At 41.5% G+C, this 19,591-nt stretch overlaps 1 protein-coding gene across 1 annotated transcript; it reads left to right on the plus strand.

The window, feature by feature from the left end:
- The first annotated feature begins 862 nt into the window (after nucleotides 1-862).
- On the plus strand, nucleotides 863-14,255 carry coq10b (coenzyme Q10B). Its single transcript, XM_004569834.6, has 5 exons — nucleotides 863-1,019; nucleotides 5,673-5,828; nucleotides 7,067-7,259; nucleotides 10,032-10,133; nucleotides 10,271-14,255. The coding sequence occupies exons 1-5, from the start codon at nucleotides 922-924 to the stop codon at nucleotides 10,436-10,438; spliced, it is 717 nt and encodes a 238-aa protein (XP_004569891.1). The 5' UTR covers nucleotides 863-921; the 3' UTR covers nucleotides 10,439-14,255.
- The last annotated feature ends 5,336 nt before the right edge of the window (nucleotides 14,256-19,591 follow it).

Below are 19,591 nucleotides of genomic sequence, written 5' to 3' on the forward strand. Positions count from 1 at the left end.
TCAGCAGAAAGATGCCAGAAGATGCATGTCCTTGCAGGAAAAACTTGTACCACCAGCTGTGAGGTACTTGACACAGAAGGCAAAGTTTGGATAATAATGATGCCGCCAAAGTGTCCACAAACAACCCTGACTGGGGAGAAATGTTTATACAATTGACAGTTTCTGTGTTTAACCTGAAACCACACTGAACTTTTTTTTTTTTTTTAAACTTTCATGAACTTTACTAAAGTGTATGTTATAACATATATTTTGGATAAGAACACCAGTGCTGATAAGGATATATCATTTCCTTCAATATTTATTCATATATATAATAAATGCACCTTACATGTTAGTAAAACAAATATAATGTATCATGATAAGCAAAGAAACTTTCATAATTTACCCCTGAATTGATGTATAAGTAAACAGCTCCCCTTTCATTTTTAAAAAGATTTAAAAAAAAAGCACACAGACAGAAACCTGTTCACTTTCACTTTCAATGTCTTCCTTACTGCAAATAAATTTAAATATTTCTTTCACTTTGTTATTCAAAAATAGTAGAAACTGTATTCTAACAAATTTGCCCAACAGAGCAGGAATAAATGACAACAAAGAAGGTGTAGTGTAGCCGACAGGTCAATACGTTGACCTATTGATAGTTTTGATATACAAAGACAAACAGGTTTCACCCGGTTTTCTCAGTAGTGCAACCCGAGCCAACAACTCGTGACTCTATGCGCGTGCGAGCTCGTGCACACGGACCTGAATACGTTGGCGTGACAAACGGCGGGACCGCCCAATAAAAACATTCGGTGGCCTCAGGTCGTCCAATGGCAAGCGGGTTAGGCCAGTTGAGGGTCGGGCCAAACTGCGCGTTGAGCTCCTTGTCAACTGGTTGATAGCGAGGGAGTGAACAAAGCCGTTAAAGAAGAAGAGAAGATGGCGAGATGCGGTCGGAACTTGAGGAAAGTAGCTGAGTGCATAAAACAGTTACCGTCCACAGCCAACCGGGATATCCAGAACAGAAGCAACGTTAGGTAAAGTGTTTGACTTTTTCAAGTTGTTGTCTGAAACGAGACGGTGTAAAATATGAAGACATAGCTCTAAAACGAGCATTTATACCAAAGTTAAACTTCTGGTACGGGGTAGCTAAACACTGCCGCGGTGTACGATTCACGGCCCTATTTGAGTCAAGAATCTCGTTGAATTAGTTAACTACATCTCTGTAGATGATAGAAAGTAGTGAAATGAGGGTCGAGTAAAAGCAGTATTGGTCTATCTTATAGCAAATGTAGTACAGCCACGATGTTGCAGTGATAAGCCGCATAGCACATTACATAATAATTTATATTCACTGAAACATTAAATTGTCGCTCTTTCACCTTCACGCATAGAAAAGTAAAGCTGATTTCAGTTTCTTTTACTGGACTATATGCATTCTCCTGTGGGGAGCAGCAGTCTTAGCGTAAACTACAAAAATGCGCGATAATTTATGTATTGATTATAAACCAGGCTCATTAATTATTACTATGTCTGCGTAGTGGGTTTTTTTTTCTTTTACGTCCCACCACTGCTGATAGCACAGCCAAGTTGAAGACTTTACATATTTAAATCCCCACGATAAAAAATTTAGAAGCATCGTAACGATTAGCATCGATTATCTGTGATTTGCAAAACAGTGTAGTAAAAACGACATGCAGGTACAGTCTGAAAATATTCCTAAAACCGTTAAGTCCCATTTGGTAAATGAAACCATCACCAGAACCTGTAGCAGCTTTTCACCAATTATTGTCTCACATGTGATGCATATATTATATTAAGTTTACTGTTTGTCAGTCATTATCTGTTTATACAACAGCCTCTCTTTAACATCAAAAGCTGACTGCGAAAGAGTATATTATAAACCATGCAGATATGTTTAATACTCCGTATTGTCACTAAGCAGACAGTGTTTCAGATGATTAGTCTAGGTTCCTTTTTCTATTTCAGCTAGTTATCTCTTATATTGGTCTTAATCCAGTCCCCAGTCCATTCTCTCAGCCATTTTATCTCCCACCCCCCTCCTTTAAGTCATCTTTCCTCTGATTGAACAGCGGGTGGGTGGGGTGTCTCTGCTCACAGCCAGAGCTGTGTGCCTGAGATGACCATAGTAAGGCTATATGAAATTCTAAGTTTAGAGCAGTCTGAAGTCTTAGGTTTTCGGTCACACGGTGTACTTATACATACACCGACCTCATTATTTGAAAATTCGGTCATTTTTAGTATGAGCATCTGCTACTGTATGTGGTCTATATATTTACTCATCACAAGGTAACATTACTTGTTACCTTAGCCTAAACAAGAGCACATTATCTGCTCCCTTAAAATTAAACAAGATAATGCTTTTATCTACATTTTCCTAAAGAAGTGTTAAACAAATCCAAAGTGTGCTACTTTAATTAGTTTCTCAGTGTATTTGTATACTTCCATGAACTCATTGTCCAGCTCGTCTGTTGTTTGGGTTTAATTCTGCTTTGCACCTTTGTGGAGTTTGAGGTGTCTCATTCACCTTTTGCTCTGGGCCATTCTCAGCCTGTACCCAGGATACGTTTAGAGGTCAGGTGTATCATATTTCAGGTAGTAAAACAGGAGTGAATAGGCTCCTGTTTAAGGGCAGTGGGTACATTGGAATTTGATGCAGTGGGGGATGAGTTACTATGGGAATGGAAAACCTGATTCATTTGGGAACAGGTTACAAAACTCCATACCTGTGGGAATTGTATTCCTCTAAGCTCACTGAATGCTTATAATTGCTGGCATATTTTTTCTGACAGTTGTGAGTCAGTCTTGTTGCACACCTGTGCCACAAACAGGCCTTTATGCTTCTTATTTCACAGCCTGTTGCTGTCACATATTTAACTTGTTATATTGTCACACCAAAATGTTTGAAAAAGCATTAAATTTATTGTAATTATCGATGTGTTATTGAATTGCTTCCCGTCATGCTGTGGCAGGGGTACTCTGGAACACAGAGCTACAGTCAGCCACAATGGACAAAAAAACCCCTCTTAGACACACTCCTAAGGAGTGGCCAATGAAAATGCGCCTACAGGCTGCTTATGCCTGAGTAACAGGATCTCTAGTTAAGTTGCTGTGGTGAAGGTTATGAGCCAGTTTAAGTTGTCCCATTCATGGTGTCATGGGAGAGCTGGGGCAGGGCTTTTCACCTGATCCACCCTTCTCTGGAGCTACTGCTACATGTTGCCTTGAGGAAGGATTACATACTTGATTAATTGTAGAGTTGATTAAAGTAGAAAATATATGTGGATTGTGGTTGTCCACAGTCCACATATGTTTTACTTATATCAATATAACATTATAAATATAACCTAATCATCACATTGTAGAAGCTGGAAACAAATGCTGATGTGATGTTAAGAGCTTTATAGCGTACAAGTAATGAATCACCGAACAATGTAGGGCGATTATTTTAAAGGGTACATAGCATTTTTTTTTCTTTATTTTCCATCTTATGTATCTATCTTAAATATGGTCATTAATTTACAGGTGCTCACTCTTAACAAAAAGAGACCACTCTAAAACATTTACTGTTAAAATATTTATGAGGGTGCAACCAATCATAAGAAAAGAGCTAAACTAAACCAACTCAACTAAAAGGCTTGTGTGAGACAGAGGATGAACTACATGTGTAACTGTACCTGTGAAAGATGTACAGGGATAATTGTGATCTATTCAGTTGTTTAAGAACAAAAAATTGAAGCTGAAAATGTAGGTCCACTTTAAGTATGAACTAATTATCACATTTTTTTCTTATCACCATATAGCAACCCTTTTTATTTTTCCTCAGTTAACATCATGAATTGTTTCACAGATATTTATGACAAGTTGGAACAAGTCGAGCCTTTCTGTCAGTGAGGTGTAAGACAGTCTTAACAGTCTAAGAAAATAGCCTGGAAAAAAATGTTGAGAAATGAGAAAAGGAGGGAAGTGTATGTAAAGACTTAACTGATTTTACTAGTTAATGATTTTTTTTTTTTTGTGTGATCAGCTGCCTAGAACTGCTAATCATGTTTAATTTACTGCTAAAACAAACCAAAAAAAAACCACCACAGAAAAATCAAACAAAGAAATCTTTTAGGTCTCAAAAGAGACTTTAAAGATCACTCATTCAAATAGTTGTAGATTAACTTTCACAGTGAGGAAATCTTGAACGAGTGAGAAAATATTCTAATCTAAGATCTTGATTATTGTAAGATGCAGACACAGAGACCTGGAGATCGAATGGCTGAGTAGTCATTCCTGTTCTATCTCTTTGAAGTCTGCTTGCCGTCTCCCACCTGGGTTACATGGATAGTTGGTCACAAAGGTGTCTGCACAGACCCTCCCCTCCAAAGCTTAAAGTAAAATCAGTGTCCTTGACCTTGTTACGTTACTGCCATCTGTATTTGTGTGACTTGTTTTATTTGAGTGACAAATGCTTGGCAGGCGTGGCGAGTTTCCTCTCCCCAGGCTGGGGCTGGGCTATGTTTACAGGTACTGCAGGATAATCAGCTGGTTATATGCTGGTATAGATCAGGACTTCCTGTCCCGCTTAGCTTGATTATGAAAAATATTACAGCTGTGCACCCTGAGGACAAAACACATTCAAGAGTGGAGGCACAAACATTAAAACGGCTTTTCAACTGACTCCTTCCTGTGACCCAGACAGTTCCTGTCAGAGATCTATTTATGCTGAAGCCTCCAGGAACAGAAACTCCAGGATGCGAGTTCCACCTGGAAGCTTTTGTATTGCAGACAGTGTGATAGTTATATACTACCCTCCCTGTTTAAATGAGCTCTCTTTCAACTAGAACCTCGGACACTGCACGGGTCAGTCAACTGGCCATCATGAGAATGGAAGCACCGAGTTCCTGCAGACTTTATCCCCTGACAGTTGAGTTATTTAAACAGAATGGCTGTTTCCTGGGTGTTGACAGAAAAAGAGAATTTGGGGTGTTTTATAAAACTCAGAGGCTACTCGCTGTCATTAAGCAGCTTTCTGTGGCCTCAGATTGTTTGGGTAAAAACTAGACCTTTTTGGATGAGAAACTGCAGTTTTTTGAGTAGCTGGCAGAATGTTGATCCAGAAAGGAGTTAAAAACATTCTTGATGTCATAACAGCAGCTACTGGAACCTTTTCACAGTACAAAATGGAGAGGAGGAAACAGTTGTCTCTCAGTCTGGCTTTTGAGGCCAGGAGGGGAATTAAAGAAAGGTTTTTCTTAATGTTTCTGGGTGCCTAACATTCTTTATATCGTTTTACGAGGGAGGCCACAGTCTGGTGCAGGAGCATGACATGTGCTTCACTGTGTGCTTTAGCCTGAGCAAGAGTAAAGATGAAGAAGAACCCACAGTGAGAGGCATGAGCTGTGGGTACTTAACAGTCCAGTATTTCCCACTGCAGGAAGCACAGACCAAACACAGTCACACCCTGTTTGTTGTGTTAAAAGGAATTTAAAGAATAATGAAATGTCAATGTTGTGTCAAAACTTGCTTGTGCTGGCCATTCTCTGATCTCTGCTGTTAGACTGGGGTCAAATCACACAAACTTTCCAAACTGAGAACAACAGATCGATGCGCCCTGGTCTCCTCTTCTTTCTGAGAGCTTATTGCATTGTTGGTGACTTGTTGTTTTTTTGTTTGGTCATCAGATACCTTTCATCATGCGGGATCCTGATGATGCGTGCGCACCCACTGCTGAGTGCAGCCGTGCCAGGGCGCCCCATTACACTGCCTTCACGCAGCTTCTTCAACCTCGCAGATTCCTTCTCCAAGAAGAAGGAGTACTCAGAGAGACGCATCATTGGGTTAGTCTGGATCCACTTACAGTGTTTTTGTCATTTTTATTTTTAAATTAATTTATTTTTTGCCTCAAGACACGTTTGGACAGGATTTTTATCTCAGGAGGAGACAGTGTCTGCGGGCAAAAACTTGTATTTTGTATAGAAACAGTTTTTTCAGCTCTCTCCTGCGAGTGTTTTTTTCCCCAGCTTGTATTTAACCACTTAAAGTCCTTAAAATATATCTTTAGCTCCTGTTTGTGTTTGTTTGACTGAAATACTCTGACCCTCCTGAAAACTTAAAAATAGTTTCACAGGCAGCTTTTGAAAAAGGATGGAAAAACATTCATCCATCAGAATGGCTCCAAGCTTTCTAATTCCTCTCATAACTGGCATCGGTTTTTGGCGGTAGCACATTGTTAAACAATGACGTCATGATTTGTAGAATGCCTGAGTCACACGCAAGCCCTTTGACTTCTATTTCTATCCTGTCCTCTGACTCACAGATAAAAAAACAGCTGAAAAACATGTTTACACACACACAGCAAAATGATCAGAAATCAGTAATGGCACGGATAAAGAACTGGACCTATGAGCACAATCAATAATGCCACCAACAAAGAGAAAATCTTAATCAATATCCATAATTACTTCTCAGTGTCTTTCTGTGATATCTAATCAGACTTTACGTCTGGGTTGTCCTGCTGCTGAGCTTTTATGTCCATTGCTGAAGAGATGAAATGTAACCAAACCACACGGCTACAAGGGCTGAAATTGAAGGTCCAAAATATGATATAATGCACCAATGTCAGTGATCTCCAGTATTAGCAACATGCGGTGCGCTCAGCTGCTCTGAAATGCCCTGTGTACCAGTGAGTGTTGGGAGTCTGGTCTCTGTATCTGTACCTTACGTGTGTGTGTGACGCACTAAATGTCCTCCTGTGCTCCTCAGAGAGGTCATAATCACTAAATCTGCTTGTATAAATAGACATGGGCACTGGCAGCTATTTTCCCTCAGCTGGACGTCTGGAGTTATGTCTGTACGTGTCTGTCATTCAACACCTCCAACTTTTGTTTTGTGTGCTTTACTGCTCTTCTTTTTCCCTTATTCCAACATCCCCCTACTGACCTATTTGAGCCTTTTCTGGGTCAACGCTGTTGTATTATGGTTGGTGTCTTGTCACACAGTTGCTGACCTTCATCTCCTTGGTGATGTGCAGCCTTGCGTTAACATATTCGCTCTCTCTGTTTCCGTGTCCCTGCAGGTATTCCATGCAGGAGATCTATGAAGTGGTGGCTGAGGTGGAAAACTACCGCCTCTTTGTTCCCTGGTGCAAGAAGTCCGAGGTGGTCTTCAAGAGATCCGGCTTCTGCAAGGCTAAATTAACCGTGGGCTTCCCCCCTGTAGTGGAGAACTACACCTCCCTCGTCACTACAGTACGCCCTCACCTGGTCAAGGTAAGATACTGCTTCAAGCTCATGGTTAAAAAACATCCACTGTTGATGTTAGTACTGTGACATTATTAGGAAAACACAGAGTAGGTAAAGGAAAACACTCAATCTAAAAGAAACAGACTAAAACGGTAAGAATGAAAAATTCATTTAGATGGACGTCACAGATTAAGCTGGTTTCAAGTCAAAGTCAGGATACGGTTTTTGAATGAAGATTGGCACGACAAAGCATGAGCTCCCATTTAGTAACCTTCATAGTAGCTGTATGAAGTCGTCAGCCTATTCAATAAACACTCCATTTTACAATATTTTGAGTTTTCTGGCAGTTATTTCATGGTTCAGGCTTTAAAGTGTTAAGAAAAAGAAAAAGGTCTGCAGCTAGTCAACACAGGCCCGCGGTCTGTGCTGGGGAGACACTCTTGGTGCCTATTCAGCTGGACTCTACTAGGTTACCGTCGTTTTCCATTGCAGTGGAGTACCACCTAATGTGTATGGGAGCATTATAGAAACATGGCAGAAAGTCTGACATCACAGGATGATGGTTGATCACACACACACACACACACACACACACACACACACACACACACACACAGAAAAATATTTAGTATACACATCCAGAAATGCATATACTATTATATATTGTACATATATTTATTAGTTTCAGATGTAGCCATTCTTGTATTTTGCACAACTCTGTTGCTTGTGAAGCTCGCACACAAGAATTTCACTCACATGTGCTGCACCAATGTACCTGCACATGTGATGTGACAATAAAAGTGATTTGATTTAATTTGATTTGATCTATTGCTTTTTGTCAGACTCGGGGACCACTGTGTTGCTTTGTTTTTTTGCAGCTGTTTTTCCTCATTAATGGTGGTATTGATTTTTGTGAAAGAAGTGCTCTAATGATTCAGTGAATGACGCCATTGACTGGCCAATGCGTGGCACACAGTCTGTCATTGTCACCTTTTTGGATCGCCTCAGATTGCTTGAAAGCCCAACCAAGTTGATACTTAAACTGCCCTGTACCAGGTACTATCACCTAATGGAGAATCCTAAAAACCCTGTCGTTTCGAGACAAGTGGGTACTAGTGGAAAAGGGCTGTCTGTGTTAAGTCCTGATTAACGTCTTCCTGCAACGTTGTATATTTATCCCTGTTGTCATTACACAACATGTGATGGAAAGTTGGCCACACAAGAAGGGGGTGTAAAAAGCTGGCTGTCACAGAGACGTGAAGGCTGGCACAAATAGCTGAATAACAATTGAAAAAAGAGGAGACAATACCTGCCCCTGTCTCACCTCAGCAAAGCTGAACAAACAAAGGCTGAGGTGAGTGTGAATATCAGAATCAGAATCAGAATGGGTTTATTGCCAGATGTTGAGGTTTACAACATTAGGAAATTGCTGCGGTGCTTCAGTGCAGACAATAAGAATTAAAGTGCTAAGTAGAAAGAAAGATATGTGCATGAGATATACATGAGATATATACATGAGAATAAGAATTATGAGTGCTACGTAGAAAGATATATACATGAGTGCAGGTGGTGATCAGTGCCAAACATGAAATGATGCAGTGACACAGCGTAGGGTCATATGTTAGTGGCGGGGACAATCATGTGGTTATTGTTCATGTGTCCAACAGCAGAGGGGAAGAAACTGTTCTTGTGGCGAGAGGTTCTGGTGCGAATGGACCGGAGCCTCCTGCCTGAGGGGAGCAGGTCAAACAGACTGTGTCCAGGGTGAGAAGGGTCAGCTGAGATCCGAGCTGCACGCCGCAATGTCCTGGAGGTGTACAGGTCCTGCAGAGATGGGAGTCTGCAGCCAATCACCTTCTCAGCAGAGCGCACAACACGCTGCAGTCTCTGTTTGTCCCTGATAGTGGCTCCAGCGTACCACACGGTGATGGAGGAGGTGAGGATGGACTCGATGATTGCAGTGTAGAATTGCATCATTGTCCGTGTTGGCAGGTTGAATTTCTTCAGCTGCCTCAGGAAGTACATCCTCTGCTGGGCTTTCTTGATGACGGAGGTGATGGTGGGCTCCCACTTCAGGTCCTGGATGATGGTGGTACCCAGGAAGCGGAATGAGTCCACAGAGGTGATGGGGGTGTCAGTCAGGATGATGGGGGGGAGTGGGGCTGTGTGCTTCCTGAAGTCCACAATAATCTCCACTGTCTTCTGGGCATTCAGCACCAGGTTGTTGTGGCTGCACCAAGACACCAGACGTTCAACCTCTCTCCTGTAGGCAGACTCGTCCCCGTCCGAGATGAGCCCAATGACGGTGGTGTCATCTGCGAACTTGATTAGCTTGACAGACTGTTATCATTAGAAGATAACACTCAGACGGCACCTCTCTGAGGTGTGAAAGGTGCGAGAGACGTTTGCAACACTATCTGCTCTTTTCAGGCAGATCAAGGCAGGGTTATCAGCCTTAAATTCAATGTCTGTAAAATGTAAATAGAACAGACTGCCCTGATTGGTGAACTATCACACTGACTGAAAATCATTCAGGCTGGAGTGAGAAGCACTCCACACATTTTGGGTATGAGAGTGTAAACTGTAAATATCACCCTAGTCAAAACAGGCCGTCTTTGAAGCTGGGATTAGGTGCAAAGTTCAGCTGGAAATTCTTTTTCCTTTGTTTGGCTGCTCAGAGGGTGTTTGCAGTGTTTTCTGAGGCTGTAAAGTTACAGTTGTTGCTCTAAGCAATTCACAAATGCAATGTCTCTCCTGTTGCTGACTGACCGCAGAAAACCTGTACATGTTGCTTTTCAGGCATCGTGCTCAGAGGGTAAACTGTTCAACCACTTGGAGACGATGTGGCGTTTCAGCCCTGGCCTCCCTGGGTACCCCCGGACCTGCACTGTGGATTTTGCTGTAAGTACAAACAGCTTGTTGCAGGGCAACATACTGGAAAATGTCCACTATGTGAGAATGTGCTCTGTGATCATGTGTTTCATACAGTCACAAAGTTAGAGACTCAGCTGCTAACTTTACCGTCTCCTCCTCCTCAGATCTCCTTTGAATTTCGCTCCCTCATCCACTCCCAGCTCGCTCACGTGTTCTTCGATGAGGTGGTGAAACAGATGGTTTCTGCGTTCGAGCGGCGTGCCTCCAGTGTTTACGGAGCCGAGACGCCCATCCCGCGCGAGCTCATGTTCCACGAGGTCCACCACACGTAGCGACAACCTCCCTCTGCTGCACAAACACGAACCCACAAACAACGTCAGAGAGCCCGAAAAGAGACTGTGTTCCAACTGAAAGTGCCTTTCTCACAACAATGAAACCATTTCCTGTGTCAGATTTTAAAGCTGGTGTGGATCCTCCAGCTGATTTTCACCTTGGTGCTAATGCAGGTTCCTGTATCAGACCTTGATCTGGTGGTGAAACTGAGCCCGCAGGTCAAATGGAGGCCCCACGGTGCGTCAGGCCAGTGCGTCATCACTTCTGTACACATTAGCTATAGGGCTGCAGGCACACAACTGAAAACGGAGACAAAGCAATGATGAGCTGCAACATGCAGAGTTTATTCAGATATTTTAGATATTTACTTTTGCACACAGATTCTCTAACGTTACATTTACCTGCACCTAACAGCCTAAGACATGAAGATATTCAGTTTCACACATGACACAGGAAAGCAAAGAGTTCAGCTTGAGCCAGACAATGACTGAAATTATTCTGGAAGCTGCTGAATAATTTAAACCTTTTTTTTTTAAGTAAGCTGTGTTTCCATCAGATGGACCAGAGTGTAGGTTAAGTTCCAGAGGAAAACGTTTCTGCTTACACTTCTCAAAAGTACAGGAACGTCAGAGGGGAGTGTGGCGTGTGATTGGTGGCGTACTCTGGAGTACTGAATTACCACCAACTACTGGACTTTTTTTTGTGTACAGTCTAATGCTAAACCAGCTGTCACCTATTTATAAATGGACTAATTTGCTGCTAATCTGTATGAAGGAACAGTTTAGTTCCTGGAACTCTGGACACTGAATGGAAAAGCAGCTTTAGAAAGAAAAAAAAACACAGGCTCCAGCTGCTTGAGTGTGTGTTGTGTTGTGTTTTGTCAAAATGATTGTGAAACTGAAGATTTTTTTGGTCTTGGACTGTTGGTCGCACATTTGAAGACATTGCAGTGCACTGTGTCAAAACACGCAGGGCTTTTCTCAGTATTTACTGACAGAAATTGAGGATTGTGAAAGCAAACATTTATTGTGGCTAGCCTAGTCTGCTGATGAGCACCACTTGAACATTTCTCACCCCGTATGGTTCTTTTAGTGCAATGGAAATGGAAAGGCAGCTTAATTTATATTCCAAACACAGAGGCAAAGAGCATTAGACCAACATCACAATAAAAGCAGAAGAAATTCACTGAATGTACAGCAACATGACATGTAAAGTATAAAATTTAAAAAATGAAAGACATAAAGAAAGAAGAAAAAAGGTCCCAGTGAGAGACAATACAGGATGTAGTGACGCCAAAACAAAGTGACGCAGTTTCAGGGAAGCACAAAGTTACTAATAATGCCCAAATGCCGGAAAGCTTTCCTGCCTTCCAAAATGCACTTTACTGAAGTACATAGTGTTGCACGTAGTGTGCACACAGCTGGGACATACTGTGCCATAACATTGCACCTTGAACTCTGACCCTCTCGCTGTATCTGGCATGGGATTGTAGGTCAGAATGGCCAGAAAAGCGCACACACATACTCCGTACCCCCTCTGGATACTGTAGAACATCCTGGTATTTTGGCATTTATATTAAATCTTTTTTCTTTTTTTTTTTGTGGCAAACTCCATAATGAGTAATGGAAGTCAGAACCAACACCACTGAAATCCCATATCTTTGTACCAAAGGTAGAGCAGAGTCCTGCCATGTGCCCATGTTGGGGCACAGAGACTGTTATGAATCCCCTGTTTTAACAGAAATTCTGAAAACAAACCAACATGTTGTATCATGGCCAGCAGATTAGACACTCGCTGGATGTCTAACTGCTGACAGACTAAGCTCCTGTTATTTAGCTGCTTTATTTTCAGTGTGGATGGACACTGGACTGCTATCATTACTTAAATGGTTTTTCAATTTCAACAGCAGTGGGTGGAGATATTTGGGCTTAAGTGTGCAATAGCAGCGGTGTGTTGTAGTCATGCTGAATGCAGCCGAGCAAGCATGTAAAACCCACTGCTGATGTCAGGGCCCAAAGCAGCTGCTAGGCAGGAGCTCATTTTATCAAACTAATGAGAATTATTTTTGGTTGTAGTGTTGTTTTTGATTTAACTCCTGCTGTATGCAGATTAGCTAGTTTGAAACTGGGGATTTTTTTTAGATTTAAAGAAAAGCTTTACATTACGTGCTGAAGTGGCTCCATCTTCAGTCACAGTTCTGTTTATTTGTTTTTGGAGCAAGATGTTACCATGTTTGAGGAAGAGCTGGTTTAGTGAGCAAGCTACATTAGTGCTCAGTAACACTCTGTGACTAATCAAAACTACTCTGATGTTTTGGTAAGAGGAAGTCCCTTTCAATGAGATGTAGTGGACCCTGACTGACCACAACTTCTTTCAAAGTAGCCACTCTCTAAGTGAACAAGTCATACACTCATTTAAAGTGTGTCTCTTTTTTTGTACCAGGCTGTAAACATATTTTTGTCCTGCTGTAAAGTTTGTTTTTAGCATTTTTAACATGGAAGTCCACGAGGATTGGCTCACTTCTGGGGCCAGCTTTAAGTGGCCACTACAGAAAATGCACTGTTAGGCAATTCAGCTTTGGCTTCATTCATCATCTCCCACCATGTTATTAGCAGCCTCCATATATGGTCATAAATGTGCTTCATGTTTGACCTCTGACTGATGTCAGAGTGGTTCTCCTTCAGTGTTGACCCCTCACAGCCCAGTAAAAATAAACTAAGAGCTAAGCGAGCTCTATGGAGAATGTAAAGGGGCGTAGCCCTGCACATGCTGGCTCAGTCACCCCTACTGTTGCTTTGCTTCACACTGGCACCTTTCAGTTAATTATGAATGTCAACCGCGTCCCACCAGCCAATTGGAAAAGCGAAGCCTTGACTTCTTAATAGTTTATTCAGTGGTGTCTGGTTCTGCAGGATCACGTGTTTGTGTACATGTAAGGATTATTTAAAGGTAACTTAGTTTGTGCTGAATTAGCGGTGATATGTTTTGTAGGCAAATACAAATCAATAAAAAGGGAATTGGCTGCAAGGGAATACAACTGTGCGGCAAGACTTTCTGTTGATCATGAAACAAAACCGTGAGAAAATGATACTAACCCTGATAAATGCTAACCTAAGGAAGAGAAATTGAATGTTTAAATGCAACACATTGATTCAGAGAGTGCACTGTGATCATTATTATTAGCAAACAGCTCATTGTTCAGTCAGAAATGGCTTTTACCATCACACAACCAGCATGTTACCTGTAGCGGTTTGATAAAATGGGGCTCAGATCAGGATGTTTCCGTGATGAGTCCGCTGACCTGAAACCTTCCACCTGTCCGACACACAGCACCCACAGAGTGCCTCCAGACCTGCTGGCAACATATTTATCTTCATTTGTAAAGGAACAATAGACTCATTTTATCATATTTATTACTTAGTTTAGGTGTAAATGCAAGCACTTCACTCTGGGAGCCAATGTTAGCATTTAGAAGCAGTATTCCTAATACAATGTCGTTTTACAGCACTGGGGGAACTCCTCCATCAGTGTTGCTGTATCAGTATCGTCATGTTTATACACTGCTCTGCATTTGCCTTTTCTCTGCTTACTATAACCGCTTTACTGCTTATGAATGCTAACTAAGGTGGCTTCATGTGAAGTGTAAGTGTGTGAATACTAGTTTTAAGATCACATTAGAGCTACACACTGCTGTTAAAGAGTATGATTATGGATTTGTGTCAGCTTGTTTCATGCAATGTGGAAAGGACGTTTTGTTTGTGTTGAAAAACATGGACCGACTGCATGATTTATAAAGTATTTTTTCTAAAAAACAAACCTGGGTTCTCTGGTGTGTTTCCTCCCTCTGGGCTGGGACCAGACAGAAATAGGGTCATCATGTGAGCATTGAGAATAGACCTGCTGCAAGTGAAGCGTCTGAACAGTCTGTCATGAGCTTTGGAAATGTCACTGCAGGCAAAGGCCAAAGTAGAATCTGAAATTTCCCTCTGCCCTTTCAAAGCTAACACGGATCACTGGGAACATCTGAAAGCAGACTCACAATTATTACTGTGACATCACTTGATTGGTAGTTGACCTACTCGTACAGTTACAGGACATTTTAAAAGGTGGCTCCTCGTGAACAAAAGCTAGAGATTTGAAAACTGGGGACAGCGTGTGTAGTTCATTCACAATGATGACTGTGACATGTGAAACTGAAACCAAAAACTCCCCAGATTAACTCGTAAAAACACCCCACACAGCTCACATCTCCTAAGTTCAGCATGTAGCTCACTGAATTGTGTAAAATTATTATTTTTTTGCAAAACAGCTCAAACATGCACTGTGAAAAATATCTGAACCTTTTCATGTGTAGTGTGTCACGTCTTATTTATAGCCTAAAGCACATTTAACCAACAGAAGCTGACCCGAAGAGATTCACGGGCAAAACAGCACATGTAGAGAATAAACTGCTTTGGTGTAAAAAGTTAATATTTGAGACAAGTGGTGAGTATTAAAGATTTCTAACTGCTCACCCACTTTGTCACAGGCAGCAGCTAATCAGTGATGCGCTGAGGCCTCTGCCACGTATAGGTGCTGAGGACACCATATATGCCCACACAGCCATGCTCAGTAGCGTTGTAGCTTTAGTGGAAGGCTGTGCAACGTTACAAGATTACTTGCAATACCGGCTGCAACTGAGTACATAATCAAATGTTACATCAGGGTTATGGACAGCCTCATCTTCGTCTCCCTAATTGTGTTACATAATGATTTTGTAACCAGTAAGAGGAGAGATCCACCCAAAGGTGTTTGTTTCCTGCTTTGCATAATTGGTAAACAAAACAAAACCCTATTTGGCTAATAAACAATAAGCTCCTGCTAGAGCTGGGCGATATGAGATTTTTTCATATCACGATATGTTTTTTTCATTTCAGGCGATAACGATATCTATCACGATATAAGCCAAATAACTATATTTGTAAGATTTAAATGTGCCGTTGCTCACAAGTAAAATGTGAAATAATCAGCAGCTTGTTTTTATTTAAATATTTATTTCCCATAATAAGTTCAACAGGGTAGATGTACTTAAGGAACATGAGACTTTTTCAGATAAATAAAGGCAAATATTGCAAACTACACAAAAGGCAGCCGCTAAAGCGTTTAAGTTTCAAAATAGAACAAACGAAACAGACTAAACTGTCAATTCCACTTAGAAACAAAATATTAATTCTAAAAATAAATCTTAGTTTGTTTTACAGAAGAACAGACAAAATTGACTAACTTTTGTCAATATCAAATAAACTGAGAACTAAAAGGAAATTCTCAATCTCTCCTTGTTGTATAGCTGAGCTTTTCAAACAGTTTTAACAGTTACTTTAGTCTGACAAAAGCCGAATGACGAATTAGCGCTTCCAGTCAGAGACTGAGGCTACGTCCACACGTACACGGGTATTTTTGAAAACGGAGATTTTCCGTTTTCGTTTTAAAAAATAATCCGTCCACACATAAAGGCAGAAATGAAGGAAAACGCTGCTATGAACATGCCAAAGCAGCAGGTGGCGCTAGATTCCTAACCGTGCAGAAATGTTGGCCAATCAGAAGTCTAGAAGCCTCGGTGGGAAAAAGTAAACAAAGCTGGGGCATAGAAGCAGAACAGAGTCGTATGTGTGGAGGGACAGTAACTGTGTGTATATGTAAGCATTTAAACACTGCAGAGAGTAGAATTAACAGTAACAGTATTGTAGAAATTCATTTCACCGAAACAATAACGTGGTGCACAGTGTGACGCATGCTCCAGTTTTTTGTATTTCCAGACTTGCTTTCGGCACAATTTACAGTGCACGCTACTCTGTTTTTTGTCAGACTTGAAATAGCCGAAATACCTTCACACTACGGAACTTCTATGGCTCTTCCGTTCGACAATCTCTCCGGCGTTGGAACCATCATCTGTTTTCTCTTCGGTCACGCTCGGTTGATTTTTCTAGTCGGCACACTTATTTCCTCCATTACCCGCTGGCTGCTTCCCAAACAAACACACGTGCGGCTTGGCACTTGTGCTGTACGTAACAAGTCACGCGACGTGACGCTGCGGCTGTGATTGGTTCGGCTCTGCGCTACTTAATTTGGATTGGCTGACCTGTTTTTTTTTGTTTTTTTTTTAAGAGGACAAGAGCGGCGAGGTCTATCGCGATAGTTTAATTTCTCTATCGAGTAAAAGTTATATCGCGATACATATCGTTATCGTTCTATCGCCCAGCTCTAGCTCCTGCAGATGTTTCATAATAGAAGCATTATTAAGAAATGAAATGTTTTCTGTCTAGGGAAGTGATAGAGGGCTTTTAATGAGTCTACAGTTTATAGTGCAGGAACTTTAACAAAAAGTAATACAATAGTACAAGTAGTGCTTTTAGAAATGAAGTCTCTCACTCTGAATGTCCCTGTTGGACATTCAGAGTGAGAGACCCCCGTCTGTATCACCGTGTCATCTATTTGGACTAAGACTCCTATTAAAGCACATGTCAGTGAAAGGAGCTCCTTTCATGCACTACAGTCTGACCCAGGTGAGTATCTGTGACATAGCTACAGAATAAATATTTACATACAATTTCCTAGAAATAATTCATTAATCATTTGGACTAGAAGTACTTTGATGAAACTCCCCTAACCTGTCACATTGGTTTGCCCCAAACCGTTGGCTGTCAGGCAGGTGATTGAGTACCAGCACTCACTGGTACTCAATCACCAATTCTGCCAAAAACTGATTGTGGCTTCTACCTTGTTACACGAATGTTGTTTGTGGCTCAAGATGACTTTATGTCATCCATAAGGGATGCATTTGACATATGTTTCACATATTATAGGACAAAACTTACTTATAGCAGTTTAAATACGAACAATCAGTTTTTGGCAGACAATCACTTTTTGGCACAACACCTGTTGTGCGATCTAACATTACAACCGACCGCACAGCAAGTACAAACCATGGCTGATGTGGGTGCTTTCACTTGAGCTTAGTTTGGCCCAGGAAGATGGCGCCTCAACCAGAAATCCTGGCCACGCCCCCTCTCGTGACATCATGCTCATCTACCAGTTGGAAGGTTGGTGAACTGATCTGTGGCTCCTCCAGTCTGCACGTCAAAGTATCCTTAGATACTGAATGAATTAATAATAAATTAACTGAATAATAAATAAGTCTCAGTGTGTGTTTGGGTGAACTTGTAGGAGGAAGTGTTTTGAGTGCTCAACTTTAGCAGACAGGTGCTATATAATTACCAGTCCATTCCATCCATCCACCCATCCAGGGCCACGGGGGCAGCAGCCTAAATCTAAGCAGATAAGCCCAGACCTCCCTGTCCCCAGCCACCTCGGCCAACTTGTCTGGGGGAACACAAAGGTGTTCCCAGGCCCATGTCCTGGGTCTGCCCCGGGGCCTCCTCCAGTGGTGGGACATGCCCAGACTCACCCAGGATGCATCCTTGTCAGATGCCCAAACCACTTCAACTGGTTCCTTTCGATGTGGAGGGGCAGCGGCTCTACTCTGAGCCCCTCTCAGATGGCTGATCTTATCCTATCTCTAAGCGAGAGGCCAGCCACTCGGAGGAGGAAGCCCATTTCTGCTGCTTGTATCCACGATCTCATTCTTTCAGTCACTACCCACAGCTCATGACCACAGGTGAGGGTAGGGACGTAGACTGACCGGTAAATTGAGAGCTTCGCTTAGACCATTTCTGAAATAGTGTGTAGCCAGCATCTACAGAACTTTGGAAGGCCCTGAAAGAAACCCAGAGGATTATTCCTAAATAAAGGTGGCCATACCGAGATGGTCTTTTTAGGATTGTTGTTGCCTTAGAAACTGCATTTCCATGTAGGTTTGCACACTCGAGTAAATCACTTAAATGAGGGGTAACTCAAAACTTTTGCAAAGTGTTGTACTATGATGAGATTCTAAAAAAAATAAAACATCTCATTCGCTTAATAAAGTGATGGTAATATAGCTTTAGGTTTGTAGTTTTGTTTTAAAGGCAAAAAATGCTAAATTGAAACATAGCAATTGTTTAAAGCCTAACTTGTGTCTTCTCAGCCATCACGGCAGACGGACGTCCCTCCCTGAGCCTGGTTCTGACAAACGTTTCTTCCTGTTAAATGTGAGTTTTTCTTTCCCTCTGTCGCCATGTGCTTACTCATAGGAAGTCATCCAATTGTTGGGAAATATCTCTGTATTATTGTAGGGTCTTTACCTTACAATATAAAGCACATTGAGGCAACTGTTGTTGTGATTTGGTGCTATACAAATGTTATATAAAGAAAAGCTTGAATTGAACTGAGTTTTGTTTTTGTTTTTGTTTTACTTTTATTGCCAAAAATAACAAGGCAATTCACATCAACAACATGACCTGAGACCAAATCTGCTGCATATAATGGTGGGGGTTATTCAAAAACTTAAAAGAAAAAACATATATACACATATACATATACATACATACCAATACCTAAGCACAGATTTAACAATGTTAAGGCTTGAGTGTCCTTTCAAGATATTTTATAATTAGTCTCCATTTTTTCTCAAAGGTTGGCACTTTTAGTTGTAGTTGAGCTGTTATCTGTTCCATCGTATAGACATGTCTAGTTTTCAGAAGCCACTGGGCAACCGTGGGTGTTTCTGGTTTGAGCCAGTGAATTGTTATCATTTTTCTTGCAGTCATAAGGAGGAGATGCAGGAGAAAGTGCTGCTCATAGGAGAAACCATCACGAAAGATATCCAACAAAAAGATCAGGGGATCCATTGGGAGGTTGACTGACAATATGTTTTGTATAATGTTCTTGACATCCATCCAGTACTGTTGTATGTAAACAGAGTCCCAAAAAATATGCGTCTGGTCCCCCACAAACCCACACCCTCTCCAACACTTATCACTGACACTACTTTTGGATAGAAAGGTTTTCAGTGGAGTTCTAAAAAATCTTAATTTAACCTTCCAGTCAAATTCCTTCCACATCTGACTACCCACCCCTCTATGGCAGCCACAACAGACACTCTCCCATGTGACATCATCCAACATTATATTGAGCTCCATTTCCCATTGTTGTTTTATATGATAGGCATTATCAGACATGTCAATCAGCAGCTTCTGGTAAATCAAAGACACTTGGCTTTTCAATGTACCTGACTT

Source organism: Maylandia zebra, linkage group LG16, assembly GCF_041146795.1.
Source record: "Maylandia zebra isolate NMK-2024a linkage group LG16, Mzebra_GT3a, whole genome shotgun sequence".
NCBI classification, from domain to species: domain Eukaryota; kingdom Metazoa; phylum Chordata; class Actinopteri; order Cichliformes; family Cichlidae; genus Maylandia; species Maylandia zebra.

Excerpts from the sequence above, each read along its gene's own strand:
- coq10b (XM_004569834.6), top strand. The coding sequence starts at position 922 with ATGGCGAGATGCGGTCGGAACTTGAGGAAAGTAGCTGAGTGCATAAAA. Across the intron at positions 5,829-7,066 it reads TCAGAGAGACGCATCATTGG|GTATTCCATGCAGGAGATCT; the intron begins GTTAGTCTGGAT and ends GTGTCCCTGCAG. Across the intron at positions 7,260-10,031 it reads TACGCCCTCACCTGGTCAAG|GCATCGTGCTCAGAGGGTAA; the intron begins GTAAGATACTGC and ends GTTGCTTTTCAG.